Source organism: Muscardinus avellanarius (genome assembly GCF_963383645.1).
Source record: "Muscardinus avellanarius genome assembly, chromosome: 10".
NCBI classification, from domain to species: Eukaryota; Metazoa; Chordata; class Mammalia; order Rodentia; family Gliridae; genus Muscardinus; species Muscardinus avellanarius.
This window is the reverse complement of record NC_137796.1, coordinates 74242898-74267434: the sequence shown is the minus strand read 5'-3', so window position 1 is coordinate 74267434 and position 24537 is coordinate 74242898. Positions and strand designations below refer to the sequence as shown.

The window sequence follows — 24537 nt, the reverse complement described above, 5'->3', positions numbered from 1 at the left end:
TCGTAACCTTGAAAAAACACAACGGCGAATCTCTTGTGGCTTCCCCAAGATAAACAGTGGGAGTTATGCTGGAGCGGCACCAGTGATCACAGCCCTTCCATTCCGCGTTGGCAGAGGCAGCCAAAATCAGTGCGTGCTGACCCAGATGGATGCCGCTTCATCCAGAGGAAGGGGAGGATGGATGGCATGCTCTCCAAATTCTTTTTTTTTCTTTTCTTTTTGCAGTAGGTTCTGGGGATAGAACCCAGGGGCATTCTACCTCTGCGCTATACCCCAACCCCAGCCCTATTTTTTTATTCTTTATTTTGAAACAGGGTCTCACTGAGTTGCAGAGGGCCTCACTAAGTAGCTGAGTCTGTCCATGAACTGCGATCCTCCGGTCTCAGCCTCCCAAATGCTGGGATTACCAGCGTGCGCCACCACGCCCGGCTTGAATTATTTTCCATAATAACTTTTGACATAAATGCAGAGCAACTGGCTCAAAGTTTCAGTTTCTGGCAGAGGTGCAGAGGAAAGATAATCCAAGCTCTGATCTGGGTGTGGTGGTGTACACCTCTAATCCCAGTACTTGGGAGACTGAAACGGGGGATTGCAGGTTCCAGAACAGCCTCAGAAACTTAACAAGACTCTGTTTCTAAATAAAAAATAATACTTGGGAGGCTGAGATAGGAGAATCACAGGTTTGAGGCCAGCCTCAGCAATTTTGTGAGACCCTGTTTCAAAATAAAACATAAAATAGGATTAGGGGTGTAGCTCAGAAGTAGAATGTTCCTGGGTTCAATCTCTGGTACTACAAAAAAAAAAAAAAAAAAAAAAGACTAGGGGTTTATCTCAGAGGTCAAATACCCCCGGTTCCAATCCCAGTCCCCCAAATTAAAATGAACTGGGGATATGGATTGGAGGTAGGATGGCCCTGGATTCAATCCCCAGTGCCAAAAGAGAAAAAAAGGAGTCACACGTGGTGGCACACACTTGTAATCCCAGTATTTGGGAGGCTGAGACAAGAGGATCCCAGGTTCAAATCCAGCCTCCGAAATTTAGCGAGGCCCTCCACATGCAACTGAGTGAGACCCTGTTTCCAAATAAGAAATAAAATCGGACTGGAGGTAGAATGTCTCTGGGTTCAATCACCAGTACAAAAAAAAAAAAAAGTTTTAAAGCCTGGGTTGAGCACTTCTGTGCCTGTCTGACCATTTCATGAATATACCCAGGAGAAGGTATGTCACACCTCTTCTTCCCATCCTGCAGATACGAAGACTGAGGCTGGAGACAGCAAGTTGCCTGCGCCTTTTATGTGGTGGGTGGGGATCTGAATACAGACAGGCTGAAGAACCGGGCCCTTCACGATTGACCTGAACTGTCATTTCATCTTCTGAAACTTGACGGTCAGCAATGAGTTCAGTAGTGTCCATATCACGCTGTCTCACATGGCAGTCACGCGTGGCTCCCAAGTACCTGCACTGGGTTTAGTGTGATGGAATTTTTTTTTTTTTTTTTTGGTGGTACTGGGGGTGGAACCCAGAGGCTTTCTACCTCCAGGCTACACTCCCAGACCTATTTTCTATTTTATTTGGAAACAGGGTCTCACTAAGTTGCTGAGAGTCTTATTAAGTAGCTGAGGCTGGCTTCGAACCTGCGCGATCCTCCTGTCTCAGCCTCCCAAGCGCGGGGATCACAAGCGTGCGCCACCACGCCCGGCGTGTGATGGGATTTTTAACTTACAGTTAAATTTTATTTTAGTATTTGGTACTGGGGATTGAACCCAGGGACATTCGACCTCTGAGCTCTACCTTCAGCCCTATTTTTTTTTTTTTTTTGAAACAGGGTCTCTCACTAAATTGCTGAGGTCTGCAATCCTTCTGTCTCAGCCTTCCAAGTATTGGAATTACAGGCATGTGCCACTGCACCCGGTTTACACTTAAATTTTATTTTATTCATTTATTTTTTTTTTGTGGTACTGGGGGTGGAACCCAGGGGCTTTCTACCTCTGGGATATATTCCCAGACCTATTTTATATTTTTACTTGGAAACAGGTTCTCACTAAGTTGCTGAGAGCCTCACTAAGTAGCTGAAGCTGGCTTCGAACCTGTACGATCCTCCTGTCTCAGCCTCCCTCATACTGGGTTTACAGGTATGCACCAGTACTCTTGGCCTCATTTGTCCTTTTCATATTTCAATAAATCATCAGTTATGTTCTTGAAAATTCCTCTGGGCCTTTTGCTTTCTTTTGATTTTCATTAAAATGGCATTTTAATAAATGAAATATAGGTAAAATTACCCATCTTCTTCCAGGTGCCTTGGTGCACACCTAAAATCTCAGTGCTTGAGAGGTTGAGCCAAGAGGATTGCTGGCTTGAGGCCAGCCTCAGCAACTTAGTGAGACCCTGTTTCAAAATAAAAAATGAGCCGGGCGTGGTGGCGCACGCTTGTAATCCCCGTGCTTGGGAGGCGGAGACAGGAGGATTGCGCAGGTTCGAAGCCAGCCGCGCTGGCTTAAGAGACCTTGTTTCCAAATTATAAAATAGGTCTGGGAGTGTAGCCTGGCAGCCCTTCCAGAAACCCCAGTACCCTTCCAGCCTTTCTGGAAGCCCTTCCAGAAACCCCAGTACCACCAAATAAATAAATAAATAAAAAATGAACAGGACTGGGGATGTAGCTTAGAGGTAGAATGCCCCAGGGCTCAACCCCCAGTACCCAAAATAAGTATCCATCTTGTCCTTTTTCATCCTTGCTTTTTGTGACTTAAATTGTTATCTCTGTTCAGCAAATAATTTTTCTAATAGGTACACATTGAACATTTTTAACTTGGGCCTTTATTCATGAAGAGAGAGGGGCAGGGAGGGAGAAGGTAAGCCCCATTTGCTGTATCTGCAGGTTCTTTCTCTGCTTTCCTCTTGTCGCTGCCCCCTTTTTTCTTTTTCTAACCTTATCTCATATGGATGATTAGAATAGAACTGTGCCCTCCTGGCCCGGTGGCATGTCCTGTAATCCCAGTACTGAGGAGGCTGAGACAGAGCAGCACAGGCTGGAGGCTGGCAGAGCAAGTAAGTGAGAGCCTGTTTCAAAATAAAAAGTTAAGCCAGGCGTGGTAGTGCACATCTGCAATCCCAGCGCTTGGGAGGCTGAGACAGGAGGATCACAGGTTCGAAGCCAGCCTCAGCAACTTAGTAAGGCCCTCTACAACTCAGTGAGACCCCGTTTCCAAATAAGACATTTTAAAAATCGGGCTAGGGGTGTAGTTCAGAAGTAGAATGCCCTGGGAGCTGGGCACGGTGGTGCACACACTTGTAATCCCAGCATTTGGGAGGCTGAGACAGGAGGATCGTGGTTCATGGACAGCCTCAGCTACTTAGTGAGGCCCTTTGCAACTCAGTGAGACCCTGTTTCATAAAGAATAAAAAATAGGGCTGGGGGGGTGGTGTAGAATGTCCCTGGTTTTCATCCCCAGTGACACACACACACATACATACACACTTGAAAAGGTTTGGGGGTATAGCTCAGAGGTAGAGGTGGGTTCTATCCTCAGTTAAAAAAAAAAAAAAGAGAGAGAGAGAGAGAGAGAGAGAGAGAGAGAGAGAGACAACCATCTCTCATTTTTTTCTTCCCTCCAGTGACTTTCTCCTTCCTCCCATGTCAGGTTTTTTTTTTGGTTTGTTTCCAGTTCCTCCTTAGAGTGATACAGGAGTCCCCCTTGCTTGTGTGGGGAGCCCCTTATTTGTTCTCTGATCTTGTGTACTCTCTCTCACGTGCACACCCTCATACTCTCAACTGTTCGTAGTTCCTGCTAGACCTTTCTCTCCTCCTGTCCTCATGCCAGGCTCCTCACGCGCTGCCCTTTAGCCATCAGAGCCCTGCTTACCTTCTCTGACTGCTCAAAGGTATCTCCCTGCACAGCCGACTGGCCATGGGTCTCAGATTTCATTCTGGCTCTCCTGTGCCCATTGTAGACTTAAACTCGTGTCCAGCGCAGCAGCCTTCAGTGCAATCGCACTGTCTTTGTGGGTTTGTCCTGCCCCGGCGCACTCCACACCCCTTTAGACCAGGGTGATGGCATGCATCCCATGCTCGGTCCCAAGCACAGGGTAGGTGTTGCAGGGTACTTGCCAACTGGGGGAATGGATGGAGGTCTGGTCATGAGAACTTTTCTGGTGATCTTTTGTCTCTCCTACAAAGGGTAGTGCCAAGTTCGGGCTGCGCTAAGCTTCCTAGATAAGTTAATATGGGGCGACCTGGTCTGTGAGGGTGGTAAGGTCCCCTCTCTCCTGTCTCTGTTATGGTGCACTCAGCATAGACCACTGAGCTACCCAAGCATGTACTATTCCAGGGGTCACTGTCCTTTGGGGATGTGCCCATGGGCCTCACCTGGAAGCAGTGGAGGCAGCTGGCCCTGTGCGGGGTGTGATGCTGGAGACCCATAGCCGTGTGGTCTCTGTAGGTGAGGAAGGGCTCCCTCAGGCCCTGATTATGTCTCAGTCATGTGAAATGGTAAAAGCCTCTTTTTTTCCCTAAGAGTATTTGGCCTTTGAAGTGTCTCGCTCTCACCTGGGATAGAGTCAGCCCTTTGTAGTTGTCGACAGAAATGGGTAGAAAATATTTGGAAAAAAATTGGCATCTGTCCTGAATATAGACATGAGTTGTTTTTTGGTCATCATTCCCTAAACAATCTAGTACAACTATTTTCATTGCATTTATATCATATAAGGTATTATAAGTAATCTAGAGATGATTTTTAATTTTTTTTTCTTTTTGGTGGTACTGGGGGTGGAACCCAGAGGCTTTCTATCTCTGGGCTATACTCCCAGACCTATTTTATATTTTATTTGGAAACAGGGTTTCACTAAGTTGCTGAGAGCCTAAGTAGCTGAGGCTGGCTTCCAACCTGGGGGATCCTCCTGTCTCAGCCTCCCAAGAACGGGGACTACAAGCGTGCACCACCACAACTGGCTATTTTATAATTTTTTAAATTGTTTAAATTTTTTTGTGTGTGTGGTACTGGGGATGGGACCCAGGGGGCATTCTACCTCCAAGCCACACCCCCAACCTTATTTTTTATTCTTTATTTTGAAACAGGCTCACTGAGTTGCAGAGGGCCTCACTAAGCAGTGGAGGCTGGCCGCGAACCGTGATCCTCCAGTCTCAGCCTCCCAAATGCTGGGATTACAAGTGTGTGCCACCACGCCCGGCTCTAGAGATGATTTAAACCATACAGGAGGATGAGCAGAGATAGATGCAAACACCATGCCATCTTACATAAAAGACTCAAGCATGCAGGGATTTTGGTGTCTGAACCAATGCCTTGCAGCTATCAAGAGATGGCTGTATTTGTGAAGTCACCTCCTTTGGCTGAGATGGGTTTTAGTGTGTGGCCTGAACTATCTATTTTTTATTTTTTTGGTGGTACTGGGGTTCCTGGAAACCCTTCTACCTCCGGGCTACACTCCCAGACCTATTTTATATTTTTATTTGGAAATGGTCTCCTAAGCCAGTGCACGCGGCTGGCTTCGAACCTACACGATCCTCCTGTCTCTGCCTCCCAAGCGTGGGGATTACAAGTGTGCGCCACCACGCCTGGCCAGAACTATCTGTTTAGATAGGAGCTCCACTTGGCTTAGCACAAATCCTGTAACTGTGACAAGTCAGCATAGAAGCTGTGATCTCCAGGCCGGAGCATGGCAGAGCTGTGGCTGGAGGAGATGTGCAGGCCGGGCTTTCCAGGTGAGAAGACATCCTGCAGGGAACCACGGGGATCGGGCTCCAGGAAGTCTCCAAGCAGAGCCCCGGATGTTTTCTTGCTCCAAGTAACTGTTCTTAAAAGCCGTGGATCTGAGACAGGAGGATCGCAGGTTCGTAGCCAGTCTCAGTTACTTAGTGAGGCCCTCCACAACTTAGTGAGACCCTGTTTCAAAATAAGGAATTAAAAAAAGCCAGGCATGGTGGCGCATGCTTGTTATCTTGGGAGGCTGAGACAGGAGGATCGAGGTTTGTGGACAGCCTCAGCTACTTGTGAGGCCCTTTGCAACTCAGTGAGACCCTGTTTCAAAATAAAGAATAAAAATAGGGGTGGGGGTATAGCTCAGAGGTAGAATGCCTCTGGGTTCCATCCCCAGTACTACAAGGGGGTGGGGGGGAGAGAAGGGGGTGGGGGGGGAGAGAGAGAGAGAGAGAGAGAGAGAGAGAGAGAGAGAGAGAGAGGAAGAGAGAGAGAGAGAGAGAGAGAGAGAGAGAGAGAGAGAGAGAGAGAGAGAGAGAGAGAGAGAGAGAGAAAAGAGAGAGGAAAGAGAGAGAGAGAGAGATAGGGCTTGGAGGTAGAATACCCCTGGGTTCAATCCCTAGTACTGTAGAAAACAAGCAAAACCCTGTGAATCATTGCCTAGACATTGGGCCTGAGATCTAAAATGCCCAGGTGACCCCTGCCATGGGCACAGCGCTGCACAGTGTTTTAAGACAGATCTCTTCTGTTTTCATTTGTCCTTTTATTCTGCCCCAACAGTGCACTTGCTTAGTCTTTTTCTGGGTGCTTCAGTCTTACGCTTTTTCCCGTGGTTGTAAAGTAGACTTTCTTGTGTGCTCAGGGATTCACACATTTGCCCTATTGTAAGCTATTATTGTTTGTCTATTTTTAGGAGGGGTGCTGTGGGTTGAACTGGGCCACATTCTTACCTCCAAGCAGCCCCTTTTTAGTTTTAAAACAGAGCCTCATAAAGTTTCTGAGGCTGTTCTTGAACCTGTGACCCTCCTATCTCAGCCTCCTAAGTCCTGGGATTGTAGGTGTGTGCCACTGTATCTGGCCTTTTTTCTTTACTGTGAAATGCCTCAAAAACTTGCATGCTGCAGCTGTATTTCCATTCCCATCACCTCCATAACACCTGCAACAGGTGAAAGCCATTCCTGGGTGACTGTTACCGTCGTGCCCTTTGGGGTTCACCTGTCCACACATCTGCTCACATCACCTAGTTCCCACCACAGAAAACAGAGGCTGTGTTACTCAGCGCTTACACTTTCCTTTAGAGGGAGTGGGGGTTTTCCTGGTCCGCTTCCAGCTCCATAGCTCGGTCACCTTGGAGTGGCCGGATCTTCCCTGTTTTCAACCTCCCAAATCCCATCTCTCCCTTATGTTTTAGAAATTTCTCTTACTGTCCCTTCATATTTTCTATTTCTTCCAATACCCCCCAGATGTATCATGAGCTTGGATTGTCTGTTTACTGATTGGCTCATATGACTCATTCTTGGTTCTAGTTGACATCTGATATTAATACTGCCCTCTCCTACATAAAGTGCCTGGTTGCCTGGCACCAGCCTCAGTGTGCTACCCTTCATGGGACTCTTAAATTCTCCGTCTTTCAGTGGGGCATGGTGGCACATGCCTGTAATCTCAGTATTTGGGAGGCTGAGATAGGAGAATCACAAGTTCAAGGCCAGCCTCAGTTACTTAGTGAGGCCCTCCACAATTTAGGGAGACCTTGTTTCAAAATAAAGAATAAAAATAAGGCTGGGGGTATAGCTGTGGAGGTAGAAAGCCCCGGGGTTCAATCTCTAGTACTGCAAAAATCAATCAATCAATCAATAAATAAATTTTATTTATTTATTTTTTTGGTAGTACTGGGGTTCCTGGAAGCCCTTCTACCTCCGGGCTACACTCCCAGACCTATTTTTACATTTTTATTTTGAAACAGGGTCTCCTAAGCCAGCGCGCGGCTGGCTTCGAACCTGCGCGATCCTCCTGTCTCTGCCTCCCAAGTGCGGGGATTACAAGCGTGCGCCACCACGCCCGGCCAATCAGTAAATTTTAAAAAGGGCTGGCTATGTAGCTTGGAGTTAGAATGTCCCTTAGTTCAATCCCCAGTTATCCTCCTACACACACACACACACACACACACACACACACACACACACACACAATCTTCTTTTAAAGCCATATAATATGGCCCCATTCTGCTTATGAGATTACAACTACAGTTTCCCCTCCAACACTTTTGGTATCATTTCATGGGAAAAGAGCCTTTATTTCATTTGCCCTTATTTCTATGAGAAGCTCATGGATAGTCACAAAATTCCTCTTCCTTTCAGGACATGGATTTTTCTCAAGCATTCATTCAGGACAGTTGTTAATCAAGGAACCATACCAGAATTCCCTGGAAGCTTTAAAAACACCCTTGGCAGTTGGGCATGGTGGCACATGCCTGTAATCCCAGGTCTTAGAAAGCTAATTCAGAAGGATCACAGGTTCGAGGCTAGCCTCAGCAGTTTAGTGAGACCCTGTTTCAAAGCTAAAAAAAAAAAAAAAAAAAAAAAAGAAAGAAATAAGGCTGAGGTCTCTCTTGGAGGTAGAATGCCCCTGCGTTCAGTCCACAGTACCAAACTAAATCAAACACCCCTGGATGAGCCCTATCCCAGAAACTTCTGATGGTGAACATCAGCAGTCAGAAGTCTTTACCTCTTAGGAATCTAACAGTTGGGCTTTTAAAGTTCCTGAACCGCCGGGCGTGGTGGCGCACACTTGTAATCCCTGCGCTTGGGAGGCAGAGACAGGAGGATCGCACAGGTTCGAAGCCAGCCGCGCGCTGGCTTAGGAGACCCGGTTTCCAAATAAAAAATGTAAAAATAGGTCTGGGAGTGTAGCCCAGAGGTAGAAGGGCTTCCAGGAACCCCAGTACCACACACACACACAAAAAAGTTCCTGAACCGAGGAATGACATCTGTGAGTGGATATGGGATTCAGCTAGATTGTGGTGTAAAATACTCATAAGGTAAGAGCTTCTAAGGGGCTAAACACAGGATGAAGAACCTGATATTTAAGACTGCGAAGTAGGATCGCTTGGCGTGGTAGTGCACATCTTGTCATCCCAGCACCTGGCAGGCTGAGTCAGGACTGCAGGTTCAAGGCCAGCCTCAGCAACTTAGAGAAACCCTGTTTCAAAATAAAAAGGGTTGGGGGTGTATCTCAGAGGGCTCAATGCTCCTGGATTCAATCCCTAGTGCCATAAATAAACAAATATTCTCAAAGTAGGTTCCACGGTGCTGTGGAAACAGCATGTACGAGGAGCATCAACGTGGGCGTGGGCTCGGCGGGCCGAAGTCTGCGGGACAGAGAGAAGCCAGGGGGATGGGCTTGCCAGCTGGCATTGGTGTGGAGGAGCCCAGACTGAAGACCATAGGGCGGGGAGAGCTCTTAGACTGGACCTAGTCGAGATCTTAGGTCCAGGTGAGAGTGAATCACTGCCGCACGGAGCTCTGGCTCTAAGATAATTCCTTTAACCGTAAAGGACTGACAGCGTGAGGAAATTAATCTGGTATGCAGAATGCAAGGGACGTGGGAAGGACACAAGAAGTGCGTGACTGACAGCTTTGCTGAGAGTGGAAAGTGCTTGTGGTTTCACTTCTTGCACCGAGCCCTTTGCTCCAATTTCTCACACGCCTCCTCTGGATTCCCCTGGGAACCCTAGTGTGTGTGTGTGTGTGTGTGTGTGTGTGTGTGTCTGTCTGTCTGTCTGTCTGTCTGTCTCTCTCTCTCTCTCTCTTTTTTTTTTGTAGTACCAGATGCTGGGGTTTGTGGTACTGGGGATTGAATTTAGGGGCATTCTACTTTTGAGCTATACTCCCAGCCTAATTTTACTTTTTATTTTGAAACAAGGTCTCACTAGGTTGATGAAGAGTCTCACTACTTACTGAGGCTATCCTCAAACCTGCAATCCTCCTGTCTCAGCCTCCCAAGTACTGGGATTACAGGTGTGTGTCACCATGCCCGGCTCCCTCCAGCCATTTCTGAAATTGGCTGAGGCTGGTCTTGTCCCTGTAGCCCAGTGGTGGACCACGAGTTCTGGTCTGCAGTGCAACCTATGGTACAACACAGGATAGACGAACAGATTTGTGCTTTTTTTCTAGGCAGACCACAGGTATGGTAGATATCACATTCCACTCAAGGTGCAGTCCCAGGTGAGAAAATTGGACCACCAGAGGGCTCCCTGAGCTGGGGAGAAAATCCTGGCACACACACCTGTGCTGTCCAGAGCACAGGCCCGGAGCCAGCTCCTTCCGAGAGAGTTTGAAGCGGAAGGTGAAGCCTACCTTACAAGGAAGAGATTCGAGGGCCATGGGAACTTAGTTCTCTACTCCAAGCTTGAGATGGAGCGGCCTGGAGAGCGCAGGTGAGTCCATGCTGTGGACAAGTGCTAAGCTGCAACACTTGCACCAAGTTCGGGGAAGCCTTCTCCTGCCCACTACACAGGACCTTCTCCCCCTAGGCCGGCCTCATCCGCCACCACTGGATCCACGCTGGGGGGCACGTGGAGCAGGACCACCCGCGGCGGGATGAGATCCCGTGGGTCCTCGTGGATGTGGAAGAGCCTCCGGGAAAACCTGGGAGACCCGTCACTGCCATGTTAGGAGGTGCACGACCACAAAATAGGAGGAAGGAAGGGAAGGAAGAAAGGGAAAGGTACGTTAGAGTGCTATGTTCTTAGAGGATATACTTAATGGTAAAGAGCATGGGAATAAGCCAGGAACCCCAGTACCACAAAAAAAAAAAAAAAAAGAAAGAAAGAAAGAAGGAAGAAAGAAAAAGAGAAAAGAAAAGAAAAAAGAATAACCCCTGAGAAAAATAGGGGTTATATTCCTGAATCTGCTACCTAAAAAGAATATTAGCCAGGCACAGTGGAGCATGCCACTGCTGAGACAGGAAGATTGCTGGTCCAAGACCAGCCTTGGAACTTAGCGGGACTTTGTTTCAACATTAAAAACAAATAAAAAGTGATGGAAGTATAACTCTGAGGTAGAATGCCCCTAGGTTTGATCCCCAGTACCACAAAAAGTATTCATTTTTGAGTTGCTTTGGTGAATTGAACACAGTTTTAAAATTATATATATATATTAAAGACTCTTCTACTTTATACCTTCTGCTTTTTTTTGGGGGGGGGTGGTACTGGGGGTGGAACCCAGAGGCTTTCTATCTCTGGGCTATACTCCCAGACCCATTTTTAAATATTTTATTTGGAAACAGGGTTTCACTAAGTTGCTGAGAGCCTAAGTAGCTGAGGCTGGCTTCGAACCCGTTCGATCCTCCTGTCTCAGCCTCCCAAGAGCGGGGATTGCAAGCGTGCGCCACCACGCCCGGCTCTATACCTTCTGTTTTTGTTAGTGATTTTTTTTTTTTTTTTTGCAGTACTGGGGATGGAACCCAGGGGCATTCTACCTCCGAGCTACACCCCCAGCCCTATTATTTATTCTTTATTTTGAAACAGGGTCTCATTAAGTTGCAGAGGGCCTCACTAAGTGCCAGAGGCTGTCTGCGAACCTCAATCCTCCAGTCTCAGCCTCCCAAATGCTGGGATTACAAGCATGAGCCACCACGCCCGGCTAAAACTATACCTTCTGACTTTGTACTATAATCAGAACAATATGAGATTTTTGAGCCAGAAGTCTACCTGCAGCACCACCTACTATTTTTTCTGTTGTTTGCTGGCAGGTATTACAGAGCCCCTGAATGTACAAGTTAACACTTGTAGGATATCTTCTGACACCTCTCTCTAGGACTCTTTCTGGCAATATGGTGGGCTATCTAACACACACACACACACCCTCCGCTAGAAATGATGGACAATAAGAAGCTAACATTCTTTTATTTTATTTTATTTATTTATTTTTGGTGGTACTGGGGTTCCTGGAAGCCCTTCTACCTCCGGGCTACACTCCCAGACCCATTTTTACATTTTTTTTTTTTTAATTTGGAAACAGGGTCTCCTAAGCCAGCGCGCGCGGCTGGCTTCGAACCTGCGATCCTCCTGTCTCCGCCTCCCAAGTGCGGGGATTACAAGCGTGCGCCACCACGCCCGGCCGCTAACATTCTTTTAAATGCATAATTTGGCTCCCAAGAAAATACAAAGTTTCCAGATCCCAGCAATGGAGAAGGAACTGAAAACCAAAAATAAGGGTTGTAAGCCAATGCCATAAGCCGCACTGTGGGCCCAGTTTGGTGGGCCTTCAACCAGATGTGTCAAAGTCTGTAGGAAGATGAGAGGCAGCTTCGAGGGTGGGAGCACGCAGGGTAGAGTTGGTATTGAAACAAATCCAGAACCTTCCACAGCTTGAGCAGATAGGGAAAGCTTGTCTCTCTCCTTGGGCTCTGTGTAGCCCAAGAGTTTCCCTGGCTGAGTTAGAAACACTGGCTTGCACCTCCTCGAGCTAGTTTTGAATTTGTTCAGCCAGCTGAAACACAGAACAAGTAACAGGACTTTGTTGTGGCCTAAGAAACAATTTACAGAAGTGAAGAAGGGTAAAACACCTTTGGCCAGGGCTTCCGACATACATACCGCAGCTGTGTTCTCTGTTCTCCCATGCACAGGCAGCAGGTCCTGGATTGTCTATGCCTTCCTCTGTGCTGTGAACCTAAAACTGCTCTAAAAATAAAGTCTTACAAGAGAAAATCAGCTGTCCTGAATCCCTCTTTGGGGAGATAGCTTCCCTCATACCTGTGGGGTTTGGGGAGAGGGCTGGAGACAGGGGAGGGGTCCTGTGGGTGTCAGGTCGCTGGGAACAGAAGGCAAGGCTGGCTGGTGATATGAATAGGGCCCTTTTTCCCTTCTGAGGCCACTGACCTCTGTTCTGAGATATATATGTTTGAGTCAAGCTTTGCAGTATACACTTTCAACCGCCAGGGGGCAGTAAGGCACAGCCGACCCATTCCTAGGCTGCCTCTAGGCCTTCTGGTGCCCAAACGGGCCCTGCAGCAGATGTGTTAAGACTAAGGGTTGTCCTAAGTTATATCTTACGGGAAAGTCCCATGGAATCTAGGACCCTGACCCTGGTGATGCTCTGCAGTTACCTATACCAGGTTACATACCTGTTAACTTTGAAGGCTCCTGGACACTTGGGAAGTTGGGTCCAAGAACTGCCAACCTGGGTCCTCACAGCCAGCTCCGACAGTCCTAGAAAAGACTTCAAGGGAGAGGTCAGGCTTACAGATTCTTGACCTTGGTCAGGTTCAGGAGCTGTGTCTCTGGCCCATCAGGTGAGACTCTCCCCAAACAACCTGCAGCTTTTCTATGGTTTATTCCTCTATCAAAGATTAAGAACTGCCAAATTGGTTGGAAACACAAGAATAGGGCCAGAAAATCTGGCTTCAAACAGCTCCCAGTCTAATTATGTGGGTGAGTGGATGGGTAGGTAACAGGCAGATGCTAAAATCAATTTTAGCACAACACTAACAACTGAGAGGAAGAAAGGGAAGGTACCCAGGAGGGCGGCACAGGAAAAACAGTACTTGGGCTGACCCGTGAATCACACAGCGGCCTTGAATCACAGGAGAAAGAGCACATATACCAGGGATATAAGAGGACACAAAAGTGTGAAGGATTGCCCCATCTTGCAAATAGTTGAAATTTCTGTAGTTTATTTTACACACCATAAGGTACACAGATCTTCAGTGTGCAATTTAATAAAGGCTTTCACATGTAGATACCCCTACATTTACCATCCAAACCAAGATCCAGAACATTCCCAGTGCCCGGGCAGTCTCTCCCATTCCCCCTCCAACCCAGGCCACCACTCCTAGGACATCAGCCTCCAGCCCCCATTGGCGAGTTCGTCATTGCCTTTTGGATGGAACCACATGGTACGGACACTGTTTTGCTTCTTAGATTTCATGTTGCAACTCTGTTGTCCTTATTTCTTACCGGTAGTAGTAGTTCGTTATTTTTCATTGCTGTGTAGAATTCCACTTCCTGAATATGACACAAGCTGTTTGTAATTAGTGGATATTGGTTTCTAGGTTTTGCCAGTTATCAAGAATGTTTTCATAAACTACCAGCACATCAGCATTCATTTTTCTTCAAAAGGTACTGTGTGGCTGTAGTTTAGAGCAGCACATTTTGCCCCGCAGCTTTTAGTCCTATGACTTTTTGTTTTTGCAGTACTGGGGATGGAACCCAGGGGCATTCTGCCTCCGAGCGACACCCCCAGCCCTATTTTTTATTCTTTATTTTGAAACAGGGTCTCACTGAGTTGCAAAGGGCCTCACTAAGTAGCTGAGGCTGTCGACGAACCACGATCCTCCTGTCCCGGCCTCCCAAATGCTGGGATTACAAGCCTGCGCCACCACGCCCGTCTCTCCTATGACATTTTTGATTGTCATTCAGGGAGTGGGGAGAGTTACTGGCATCTAGTGAGTGGAGACCTGGAGTGTTATACATCTTGGGGTGCACAGGCTATACTCCCCCCCCCCACACACACAAAAAGTCCCCAGGTCAAAAGGGCAACAGAAGCTGAGCAAGGCTGGAGTCTGGTTCCAGAGTCCTTGTATGCCATCCTGGGGCTCATGTCCCGTAGGCACCGGGGAGCCATCGATGGCGCTGGAGGCATGAGATTTCTGTCAGTGGGGGACATTTCTAGACAGATACCACCTGGCGGCCAGAGCTAGGTCAGGTCGGCTTGGTGGTCTATCCCGGGCGTCCTCTGGCTGAGCACCCTCTGCAGGGCGCCCTGCATGTCCCGGTTGCGCAGCGTATAGATGGCGGGGTACAGCAGCGGCGTGAGGTTGATATAAATGAGCGAGACCAGCTTGTCCTCCTCCAGGGAGCGGCTGCTTAGGGGTCTGGCGTACATGGCCGTGGCGCAGCCGTAGTGGAGCACCGCCACGGTGAGGTGGGACGCCACTGTGTTGAAGGCCTTGCGGCGGCCCGCAGCGCCCCCCACCCCCAGGATGACCACCAGCACCCTGGTGTAGGAGAGCAGGATGAGGATGAGGGGCAGCACCAGCAGCAGCAGGCAGGCGGCCAGCAGCACGTGCTCCTGCAGATCCCGGTTCCCACAGGCCAGCACCAACACGGCTGGCAGGTCGCAGAAGACGTGGTTGACCAGGCCCCCGTGGCAGAAGGGCAGCTGGAATATGGCGGTGGTGAGGCCCACGGCCAGGATGGAGCCGCCCACACAGCAGCAGGCCAGCAGGCCCCAGCAGAGCCCCGCGGTCATGAGCTGAGGGTAGTAGAGGGGGCGGCAGATGGCCAGGTAGCGGTCCAGGGCCATGGCTGCCAACAGCAGGCACTCGGAGCCGCCCAGAGCCACAAAAAGGCCCATCTGGGCAGCGCAGGTGGCGGGGGCCACAGCCTGGCCCCCGGGAGGCAGGAGGAAGCCGGCCAGCATGCGCGGGGTCAGCACCAGCGTGTAGGCCGCCTCCACGGCCGACAGCGCGCCCAGGAAGAAGTACATGGGCGTGTGCAGGGCGGGCTCCAGCAGCGCCAGGGCCAGGATGAGTAGGTTCCCCGCCAGCGTGGCCAGGTAGAGCGGCAGGAGGAGAGCGAAGAGCAGCACGCGGAGGCCCTGCGGCCACCCTGAGAAGCCCAGGATCACGAATTCCTGCGGGGCGGTCCAGTTGGACTCAGGCCAGGGGCTTGTGCTAGGGCCTGGAGGAGGACAGGTGTGCGGCCCAGGGAGGAGCGTCACAGGGACGCCTCCCTCCTGGGAAATAGATGACTTTTTATGGGGGGCGGAGGGTATTGGGGTATTGAACTCTGAGCTACACCCCAGCCATTTATTTGATTGATTGATTGTGGTGCTGGGGACTGAACCCAACGGCATTCTACCTTTGAGCTACACCCTCAGCCTGATTTTTTTTTTTTTTTTTTGGTGGTACTGAGGGTAGAACCCAGGGGCTTTCTACCTCCGGGCTATACTCCCAGACCTATTTTATATTTTATTTGGAAACAGGGTCTAAGTTGCTGAGAGCCTCACTCAGTAGCTGAGGCTGGCTTTGAACCTGTGCGATCCTCCTGTCTCAGCCTCCCAAGCGCGGGGATTACAAGCGTGCGCCACCACGCCCGGCTCCGATTTTTTATTCTTTATTTTGAATCAGGGTCTCACTAAGTTGTGGAGAGCCTCACTAAGTAGCTGAGGCTGTGCTCAAACCCTGATCCTCCTGTCTCAGCTTTATTTTGAAACAGTTTCACTAAGTTGCAGAGGGCCTCAGTAAATTGCTGAGGCTGACCCTGAACCTGAGATCCTCGAGCCACCTCACCTGGCAGGTGAGATGACTTTTCTTTTTTCCTTTGATGTTGGGGATTTAATCCAGGGGCATTTTCCTTCCAAGCTACATTCCCAGCCCTTTTTATTTTGAAACAGGGTCTTGCTAAATTGCTACGGTTGGCCTCAAATCTATGACCCTCCCGTTTCAGTCTCCTGAGTACCATTATCATAAGCACACCCACCACCCCTGGCAAGGGGTGACTGGCCTCTGCTGGGCCCAAGAACCCTATGCCAGCCCTCTAGAGCTCACCCCTTGCTCCACACCCCTCCCCCATCCAGTACTTCCCACCCTCAGTCTCACTGTCTAACACTCGAGGAATCTACATGTCCACAGCCACCGGCCACCCTTCCTACTGTCCTCCTGTGCCCTGTCTTCTTCAGTTCCATCCTCCTGGCTCTTCCCAGCCTTCTAAAGCCCCCTGGTCCATACCTTAGGAGCCGGGCATCCTCCTTCCACCTGTATCCCTGAGGATGAGGGCCTGATCGCGCAGGAGGGAAAATAGCAGATAAGGTTCAGGGTTCTCCTGGGCGGTGTCTGGTTAGGTGGGCGGTCCTGCAGGCAAAGCAGGAGGAGGAAGGGGCTTGAGCAGAGCTAGGATTTTCTGTCCACCGAGGCCGGTCTGGCTCCCTGTACGCCCGCTGCTCCCAGGGGCACTCACCCCCCAGCTCCACGCTGATGGACCACACTGCCCTCCTCGCCTGCCCTGAGTTGGTCTGTTCTATTCATCCTTGCCATCTTTTTCCTTAGCTAGTTTCAGCACAGGCTCAGATCACCTCAGCATTTCTGACTCAGCCATAGGGAAAAGACCACATGGAAGACGGTTCACCCTCTCCATGGAGGAAGGGCCACCTCGTGATGAACGGAGTAGCACCTGTTCTCCCGGCCTCAGCCATGCTGACTCCTAAATCTCAGGACCCAGTCCCTTCTCTTAGCTGCAGGCCCTGTTTCCAACAGTTTCCCAAGCATCGCCACCAGTGCTTCCTGCTCCACCTGTCTCAAACTCAAGTCCGGATCTCTAGCTCAAACCTCCCTTTCTTCTGGACACAGAGTTGGTCCAGCACCAAGATCAGAAAGCAGGGCATCATTGTGGGTTCATTCTCTCTCCTCAAGTACAACCACACCCTGCATCCTGCCATTGAGTCCCTCAGACCCCAGAAGCTCTCTCTCCTCTCTTCTTTTTGGGCCTGGATGGTTACAACTGATCCTGACAGGTATTCCCACTTCTAGACCCCCTCCTCGTGTGTGTGTGTGTGTGTGTGTGTGTGTGTGTGTGTGTGTGTGTGTGAGAGAGAGAGAGAGAGAGAGAGAGAGAGAGAGAGAGAGAGAGAGAGAGAGATATTAGGGATTGAGCCCAAAGGCAGTCTACCTCTAAGCTACACCCCCAGTCTTCTTAAATTATTTTGTCTTGAGGCAGGGTCTCACTAGATTGCTAAGAGTCTCACTAAGTTGCTGAGGCTGATCTTGAACCTGTGATTCTACTGTCTCAGCCTCCCAGGTACTAGAGTTACAAGGGTGCCGGGCATGGTGGCGCACGCTTGTAATCCCCACGCTTGGGAGGCTGAGACAGGAGGATCGCACAGGTTCGAAGCCAGCCTCAGCTACTTAGTGAGGCTCTCAGCAACTTAGTGAGACCCTGTTTCCAAATAAAATAGAAAATAGGTCTGGGAGTATAGCCCGGAGGTAGAAAGCCTTTGGGTTCCACCCTCAGTACCACCAAAATAAATTAAATAAATAAATAAATAAATAAATAAATAAATAAATAAATAGAGTTACAAGGGTGCACCACCATGCCTGGCAAGTCCACCTCCTCCTGATCACTTTGTCATACCACCAACTCAAGAACAGATGTCAGAGCTGGGTGTGGTGGCACATGCCTGTAATAATCTCAGTACTTGGGAGGCTGAGACAGTATGATTGCAGGTTCAAGACCAGACTCAGCAACCTAGTGAGACTCTGTTTCAAAATAAAAAATAAAATAGGGCTAGAAGTGTAGCTCAGAGGTCGAATGCTTTTGGGTTCAACCTCCAGTAACAAAAAAAAATTATACACACACACACACACACACACACACACATATATATATATTATCAGCTCTTTGCTTAACTACTTCCCCCTTTGGGTTCTGGGGATTGAATCCAGGGCATTTCTACCTGAGTTACATCCCAGACCTTTTTTATTATTTTATTTTTGCAGTATTAGGAATTGAACCCAGGGCCATTCTACCTCTAAGCTATACCCCTAGCCCTATTTTTTATTCTTTATTTTGAAACAGGGTTTCACTAAGTTGCAGAGGGCCTCACTAAGTAGCTAAGGCTGGGTGCAAACCTGTGATCCTCTTCTCAGCCTCCCAAGTACTAGGTTTACAAGCGTGTACCACCGTGCCCAGATTATTATTATTATTTTTGTTGGTCTGGAGATGGAACCCAGGGACATTCAACCTCCAAGCTATACCCCCTGCCCTATTTTTTTTTTCATTCTTTATTTTGAAACAGGGTCTCACTGAGTTGCAGAGGGCCTAAGTAGCTGAGGCTGTCCACGAACCGAGATCCTCCAGTCTCAGCCTCTCGAATGCTGGAATTACAAGTGTGCACCACCACGCCCAGCTTTTTTGGGTAATTTTTAAACACCATCTCGCTAAGTTGTTGAGGCTGACTTTGAACCTGTGATCTCCCTATCTCAGCCTCCCAACTTTTGGGATTACAAGGCGTGCATCACTGTGCCTGATTTTATCCCATCTGTACCACCAGGACTAACTCGGGCTCCTCAGCACGGCACTCGCAGTCCTTTCTGATGCCCTCCCTGCTTCACTGCCCGCCACTCTCCTCTGCACACCATGACTCCAGGCGGAGTGGGTACTCGCTCCCTTTAGGCACCGTATGTTCAGTGCTCTTCTCACTTCTGGGAATCCCCCACATCATCTACCTGGAAAAGTTCAGATGCCACATCCCGGGGGGAGACTCCTCCTCCCCAAGCAAGCTGGGTGTCACACTCCCATTCTAGTTCCTATGACAACTCCACTACACTGTTTTTCTAGAATCCAGATTTGGCCTGTATTTGTGGTGTTTGCCTAGTTATTTTAAGCCTCATGCCTCCCAAACTTGTGCCTGAGTGCCCTGAGTTATGTTCCTGACCTGAGTTTCTGGCCCTGTAAAATCAGTGAGCCACAAGCCTCACCCTTTACCATAGCCGACTGTTCCAAAATTTCTGCCCCTCCCCTAAAATGTACCTTGACATTTATCACTGATGTTACCACCAACCTCAGAAGGGCATGTGTAATCGATCATCTCCATGGTTGATACCAACCCAAACTATTAGAATCATGTCTATCTTGCTATCCAGAGTGATGCCAACTCAGAGACTCAGCCCTCTCCTCTTTTTATTTCCAATCCTTAAGACCTTCCCCCTTTGGCCGGATATTTAACCAATGGTTCTTCTCTGCACAACAGGCTGGTAGAGCACTGAGAGGTTTTTGTTTTGTTGTGATACTAGAGATCAAACCCAAGGGCATTCAGCGTCTGAACTCTACTCCAGTCTTATTTTATTTTGAAACGGGGTCTTAACTAAATTGCTGAGGTCCTTGATAAGTTTTTGAGAAGGGCCTCAAACCTGTGATCATCCTGTCTTAGCCTCCCAAGTACTGGGATTACAGGTGTGCACCACCACGCCTTTGTTTGTTTGTTTCTGCAGGTTTTAAACCCACAGCCACTGCTTGGAGACCATGAAATCTTCCTCAAACACCCACTTTGAGATGGTGATACTCAGAAGAATGGCAACGAACTTACCTTGTGATCCAGCAGTACCACTTCTGGGTATCTACCCAAAAGAATGGAAACCAAACTTACCAAACTAATGCATGTGTATCTGTGTTCAGAGCTGCACAATTCACCATAGCCAAACTATGGAACCAGCCAAGATGTCCATCAACAGATGAATGGATTACAGAACTATGGGATATATACGTGGAATTTTACTCAGCCATAAAGAAAAACATAATTACATCATTTACAGGGAAATGGATGGGACTGGAGGACATTAGGTTAAGTGAGATTAGTCATTCACAAAAATTAAGAAATCGGATGCTCTCCCTAATATGCAGAAGCTAGGGAGAAAATGGGTCATAGGAGGAACTCTAGACGAAGAAGGAGATACTACAGACGAGCAAATAAGGCAACCTAACTGAGGGGATAGGAGGGGGGAAGGGAAATTCTCTAATGCACATGATGTACTTTAACAAACATATCAATGTCAATCACTAAGCCAAACGTAAGGAGGGAGGGGGAAGGATTGGGTGATATGTGCATGTATGCCTCTACCATCTTGTACCCCATTAAGATGTATGACCACAATGCACCAATAAAAAAATTTAAGAAGAAATGATGACTATGTGAGGAGATGGACATGTTTAACCTGATTTAAACACAGTATGATATATACACATTATCAAAACATTGCATGGTACCCCATAACTGTAATTATGTTTTTATGTAACAGTTAAAAATATAACTTATAAAAGATTTTTTTTTGTGGCATTGAGTATTGAACTCAGCATCATTCCACCTCTGAGCTATGCCTACAGACCTATTTTGTTTTTTATTTTGAAACCTGGCTTAAGTTGCTAAGGCTAGCCTCAAACCTGAGATTCTCCTATCTCAGCCTCCAAAGTACTGGAATTACAGGCATGTGTCAATGTGCCCAACTTATAAAGCTATCTTGATGTTTTGAGAGCCCATAAAGAAATTTGAAGACATTGGTTTAACTTATGAAGGGAAGTCAGTAAGGGAAGTTAGGCAGATCATGGTTGATATTTTTGAGAGCTATTTGAGGGACTTGAACCAGGATACATATTAAAAAAAAAAAAGGCCCTATTTAGCTCTCACGTACACTTATTAAGTGTCCATGTGTGCATGCGTGCGTGCCAGTGTGCAGCACACTGTGATGTGGGCTGCTTCATCTGGCTTTGTGGTAGCCTCAGGTAGCAGGCAAGTCCGGGGCTCACATCAGGGGCCTGGGTTCTTATCCTGCCCGGCCTCTGATACGGTGCATGATGTCATATTTTTTTTCTCTCTGGGTCTCATCTTCCTCATCTACCCCTCTGGATGAGGGATCTAAGCTCTGTGGCTCCTGAGGGCACCCCAAAACCTAGTTTCCCATTTGCTGAAGGTAGGAGCATAGCTATCATTATTGCTGAGGCTAACCTCAAACCTGTGATCCTACTATCTCAACCTCCCGAGTACTGGGAATACAGGCCTGCACACTGCGCCCGGCTGTAGGAATCTATCTTTTGTTTTTCTTGGAGCCAGCCCATCTCAGTGGAGGAGATGGGAGCTTTGGCCCCAGACACGACTGGCTGTCATGCGCAGCCCTTCCAAGTGACCGGAGCTAAGGGAGAATTTTCAGTCTCCTCAAGCCTCAGCCAGGATTATTCTCACAATTGCCTTAAATTCTATGTGGAGTCAAGTGTGGTGGCACATGCCTGTAATCCTAGCACTTGGAAGGCTGAGACGGGAAGATTGCAGGTTCAAGGCCAGCCTCAGCAACTTAGTGAGACCCCTAGGAACTTAGTGAGACCCTGTTTCAAAGTAAAAAAATAAAATAGGGCTGAGGTTATAGCTCAAAGATAGAATACCCTTGGTTTAATTTCCAATACCAAAAAAAAAAAAATGTGGAAAGTGTCCATCATAGATGGTTTCTACATTTTTTTTTTTTTTTTTTTGGTGGTACTGGGTTTCCTGGAAGCCCTTCTTCCTCCGGGCTACACTCCCAGACCTCCTTTTACATTTTTATTTGGAAACAGGGTCTCCTAAGCCAGAGAGGCTGGCTTCGAACCTGCGCGATCCTCCTGTCTCTGCCTCCCAAGCACGGGGATTACAAGCGTGCGCCACCACGCCCGGCTCGACGGTTCCTACATTTAACAAGTATAAATGAATAAAAGAAATATCAAGATGAGCCGGGATGGTGGCGCACGCTTGTAATCCCAGCATTCAGGAGGCAGAGACTGGAGGATCATGGTTCCTGGACAGCCTCAGCTACTTAGTGAGGCCCTCTGCAACTCAGTGAGACACTGTTTAAAAAAAAAAAGACTAAAAAAATAGGGCAGGGGGTGTAGCTCAGAGGCAGAATGCCCCTCAGTTCCATCCCCAGTACCACAAAACAACAACAACAACAAAACGATGTATTCTGTCCTTTCTCTTTGCTTCTTCCTTCTTCTCCTCCTTCCCTTTCTTCTTTTCTTTTTTGCAGTACTGGGGGTGGAACCCAGGGACATTCGAACTCTGAGCTATGCCCCTGCCCTATTCTTTCTTTCTTTCTTTCTTTCTTTCTTTCTTTCTTTCCTTCTTTCTTTTTCTCTCTTTTTCTTTCTGTGGTACTGGCGGTGGAACCCAGAGGCTTTCTACCTCTGGGCTATATGCTTAGACCTATTTTATACTTTTTTGGAAACAGGGTCTCACTAAATTGCTGAGAGGCTAAGTAGCTGAGGCTGGCTTTGAACCTACACAATCCTTCTGTCTCAGCCTCCCAAGCGCTGAGGTTTACAAGCATGCGCCACCACACCCAGATATTTATTATTATTATTATTATTATTATTATTATTATTATTATTATTATTATTATTATTTGTGGTACTGGGGTTCCTGGAAACCCTTCTACCTCTGGGCTACACTCCCAGACCTATTTTATATTTTTATTTGGAAACAGGGTCTCTTAAGCCAGCGTGGCTGGCTTCGAACCTGCGTGATCCTCCTGTCTCAGCCTCCCAAACGCTGAGGTTTACAAGCGTGCGCCACCACGCCCGGCTCTATTCTCTATTTTAAAAGAGAGCCTCACTGGGTTGCGAAGGGCCTAAGTAGCTGAGGCTGTCTGCTTCTTGCTCACCGGTGTTGTAGCTGTTACATTCTACCTTAGCTGAAAATCTTTGGATGGAAGACTTACCTGGAGAGAGAAAGCACTAGCAGGCCAGTGCATGGACCAGCCTGGCAGAGGCTTGCCAGATGCCAGATCACCTGCTGCCATGACGCCGAGACCTGGATGCCTTTAAGTTGTCAGTCCCAGACTCATTTCTCTTCCCCCCACTCCTGCCCTTCCTCCATGCTTCCCTGGACCCTGACATTGGCCCCAACTTCCCCTTCATTCACAATTCTCCATCTCCCCTCTAAACGTTGACGAGAGTAAGATAATAGAATGGAAACAACCGCCACTGCTGCCGCCATAGCTGTAACTGCTGCCTGTTGGGCCCTTAGAGTCGTGGGCGCTGCCCCAGCATTCCTCATGTACACTATTCAACAGCTATATTACATACATACATACATACATACATACATGTATGTTTTGTGGTACCGGGGATGGGACCCAGGGGCATTCTACCTCTGAGCATGTATTTTAAAGTAGTTGTAAGTCAGCTATGTAGTAGACACTATTATTATTAATTTGCAGATAAGGAATCTGAAACTTGGATTTACTTGTTAAAGTAGGTTTACATAAGCCAGACAAGGTGGTACAGGCCTACAAACCCAGTATTTAGGAGGCTTTGACAGGAGGATTTGCAGGTTCAAGGCCAGCCTTAGCAACTTAGTGAGATCCTCACAACTTACTGATACCTTGTTTTCAAAATCACAAGCCAGGCATGTGGGCACATGCCTGTAATCTCAGTACTTGGGCGGCTGAGAGAAGACGATTACAGGCTTGAGGCCAGCCTCAGCAACTCAAAACTTTGACATTTTCAAAATAAAATGTAAAAAGTATCGGGAATGTAGCTCGGAGGTAGAATATCCCTGGGTTCAACCCCTCAGTACCAAAAAAAGAAAAAAGAAAAAGTCACAGAGCCTCTGCCTGAGGTGGGCTTTGTTGGGCTTTGTCTCCAGGTCTGACTGATTTCAAAGTCAGTCCTCTTATGTGAGGGAGTCCGCTCCAGTCTGTGTCTCTCTTATCAGGCTGCATCTTACCACCCTCATGAAAAAGGGATCGAAAGAAAAAGCGGCAGACTTGAAGCACATGTAGAGACAAAAAGTCCAGAAGCAGAAACACACACAGAAGTGGCACGGAGCAGAGGCACACATTGACAGGCAATAGCAGACAGACTAGGGGTGGAGACAGCCACCATTTGTACCCCAAGCCGAGTGAGTGGCCTTCCAGGCTCTGGGTGGAAAGAGCAGGATGAAAAGATTCGGACTCTTTCACATCTCATCAGCTTCTGAGTCCGACACTCCACATAGGATTCTTTCTCTACTTCAAACATGGGCTTCAATTAGTAAATTCAATCAGGAGCTTTGGACTCGGTCCTCAGCACTTACATCCCACAAAGAGCCACCTTCCCTGCTGTCTTTGGAGGAAGGAATCCAGAGTATGGAACATTAATTTAAAGAAGGCATTAAACTGGGCACGATGGCGCATGCCTGTAATCCCAGGCATGAGATTACATTGAGAGGCTGAGACAGGAGGACCACAGGCGTATGGCCATCCTCCATAACTTAGTGAGGCCCTCAGAAACTTAGTATGACCCTGTTTCAAAGTAAAAAATAAAAAAAGGG

General features: G+C 48.1%; 1 protein-coding gene across 1 annotated transcript; it reads right to left on the bottom strand.

The window, feature by feature from the left end:
* Positions 1–14406: 14406 nt before the first annotated feature.
* LOC308268716 (olfactory receptor 10AC1-like) lies at positions 14407–23023 on the bottom strand (the record flags this gene model as incomplete). Its single annotated transcript, XM_080703821.1, has 2 exons — positions 14407–15345; positions 22943–23023. The coding sequence occupies 2 exons, from the start codon at positions 23021–23023 to the stop codon at positions 14407–14409; spliced, it is 1020 nt and encodes a 339-aa protein (XP_080559947.1).
* Positions 23024–24537: the final 1514 nt, after the last annotated feature.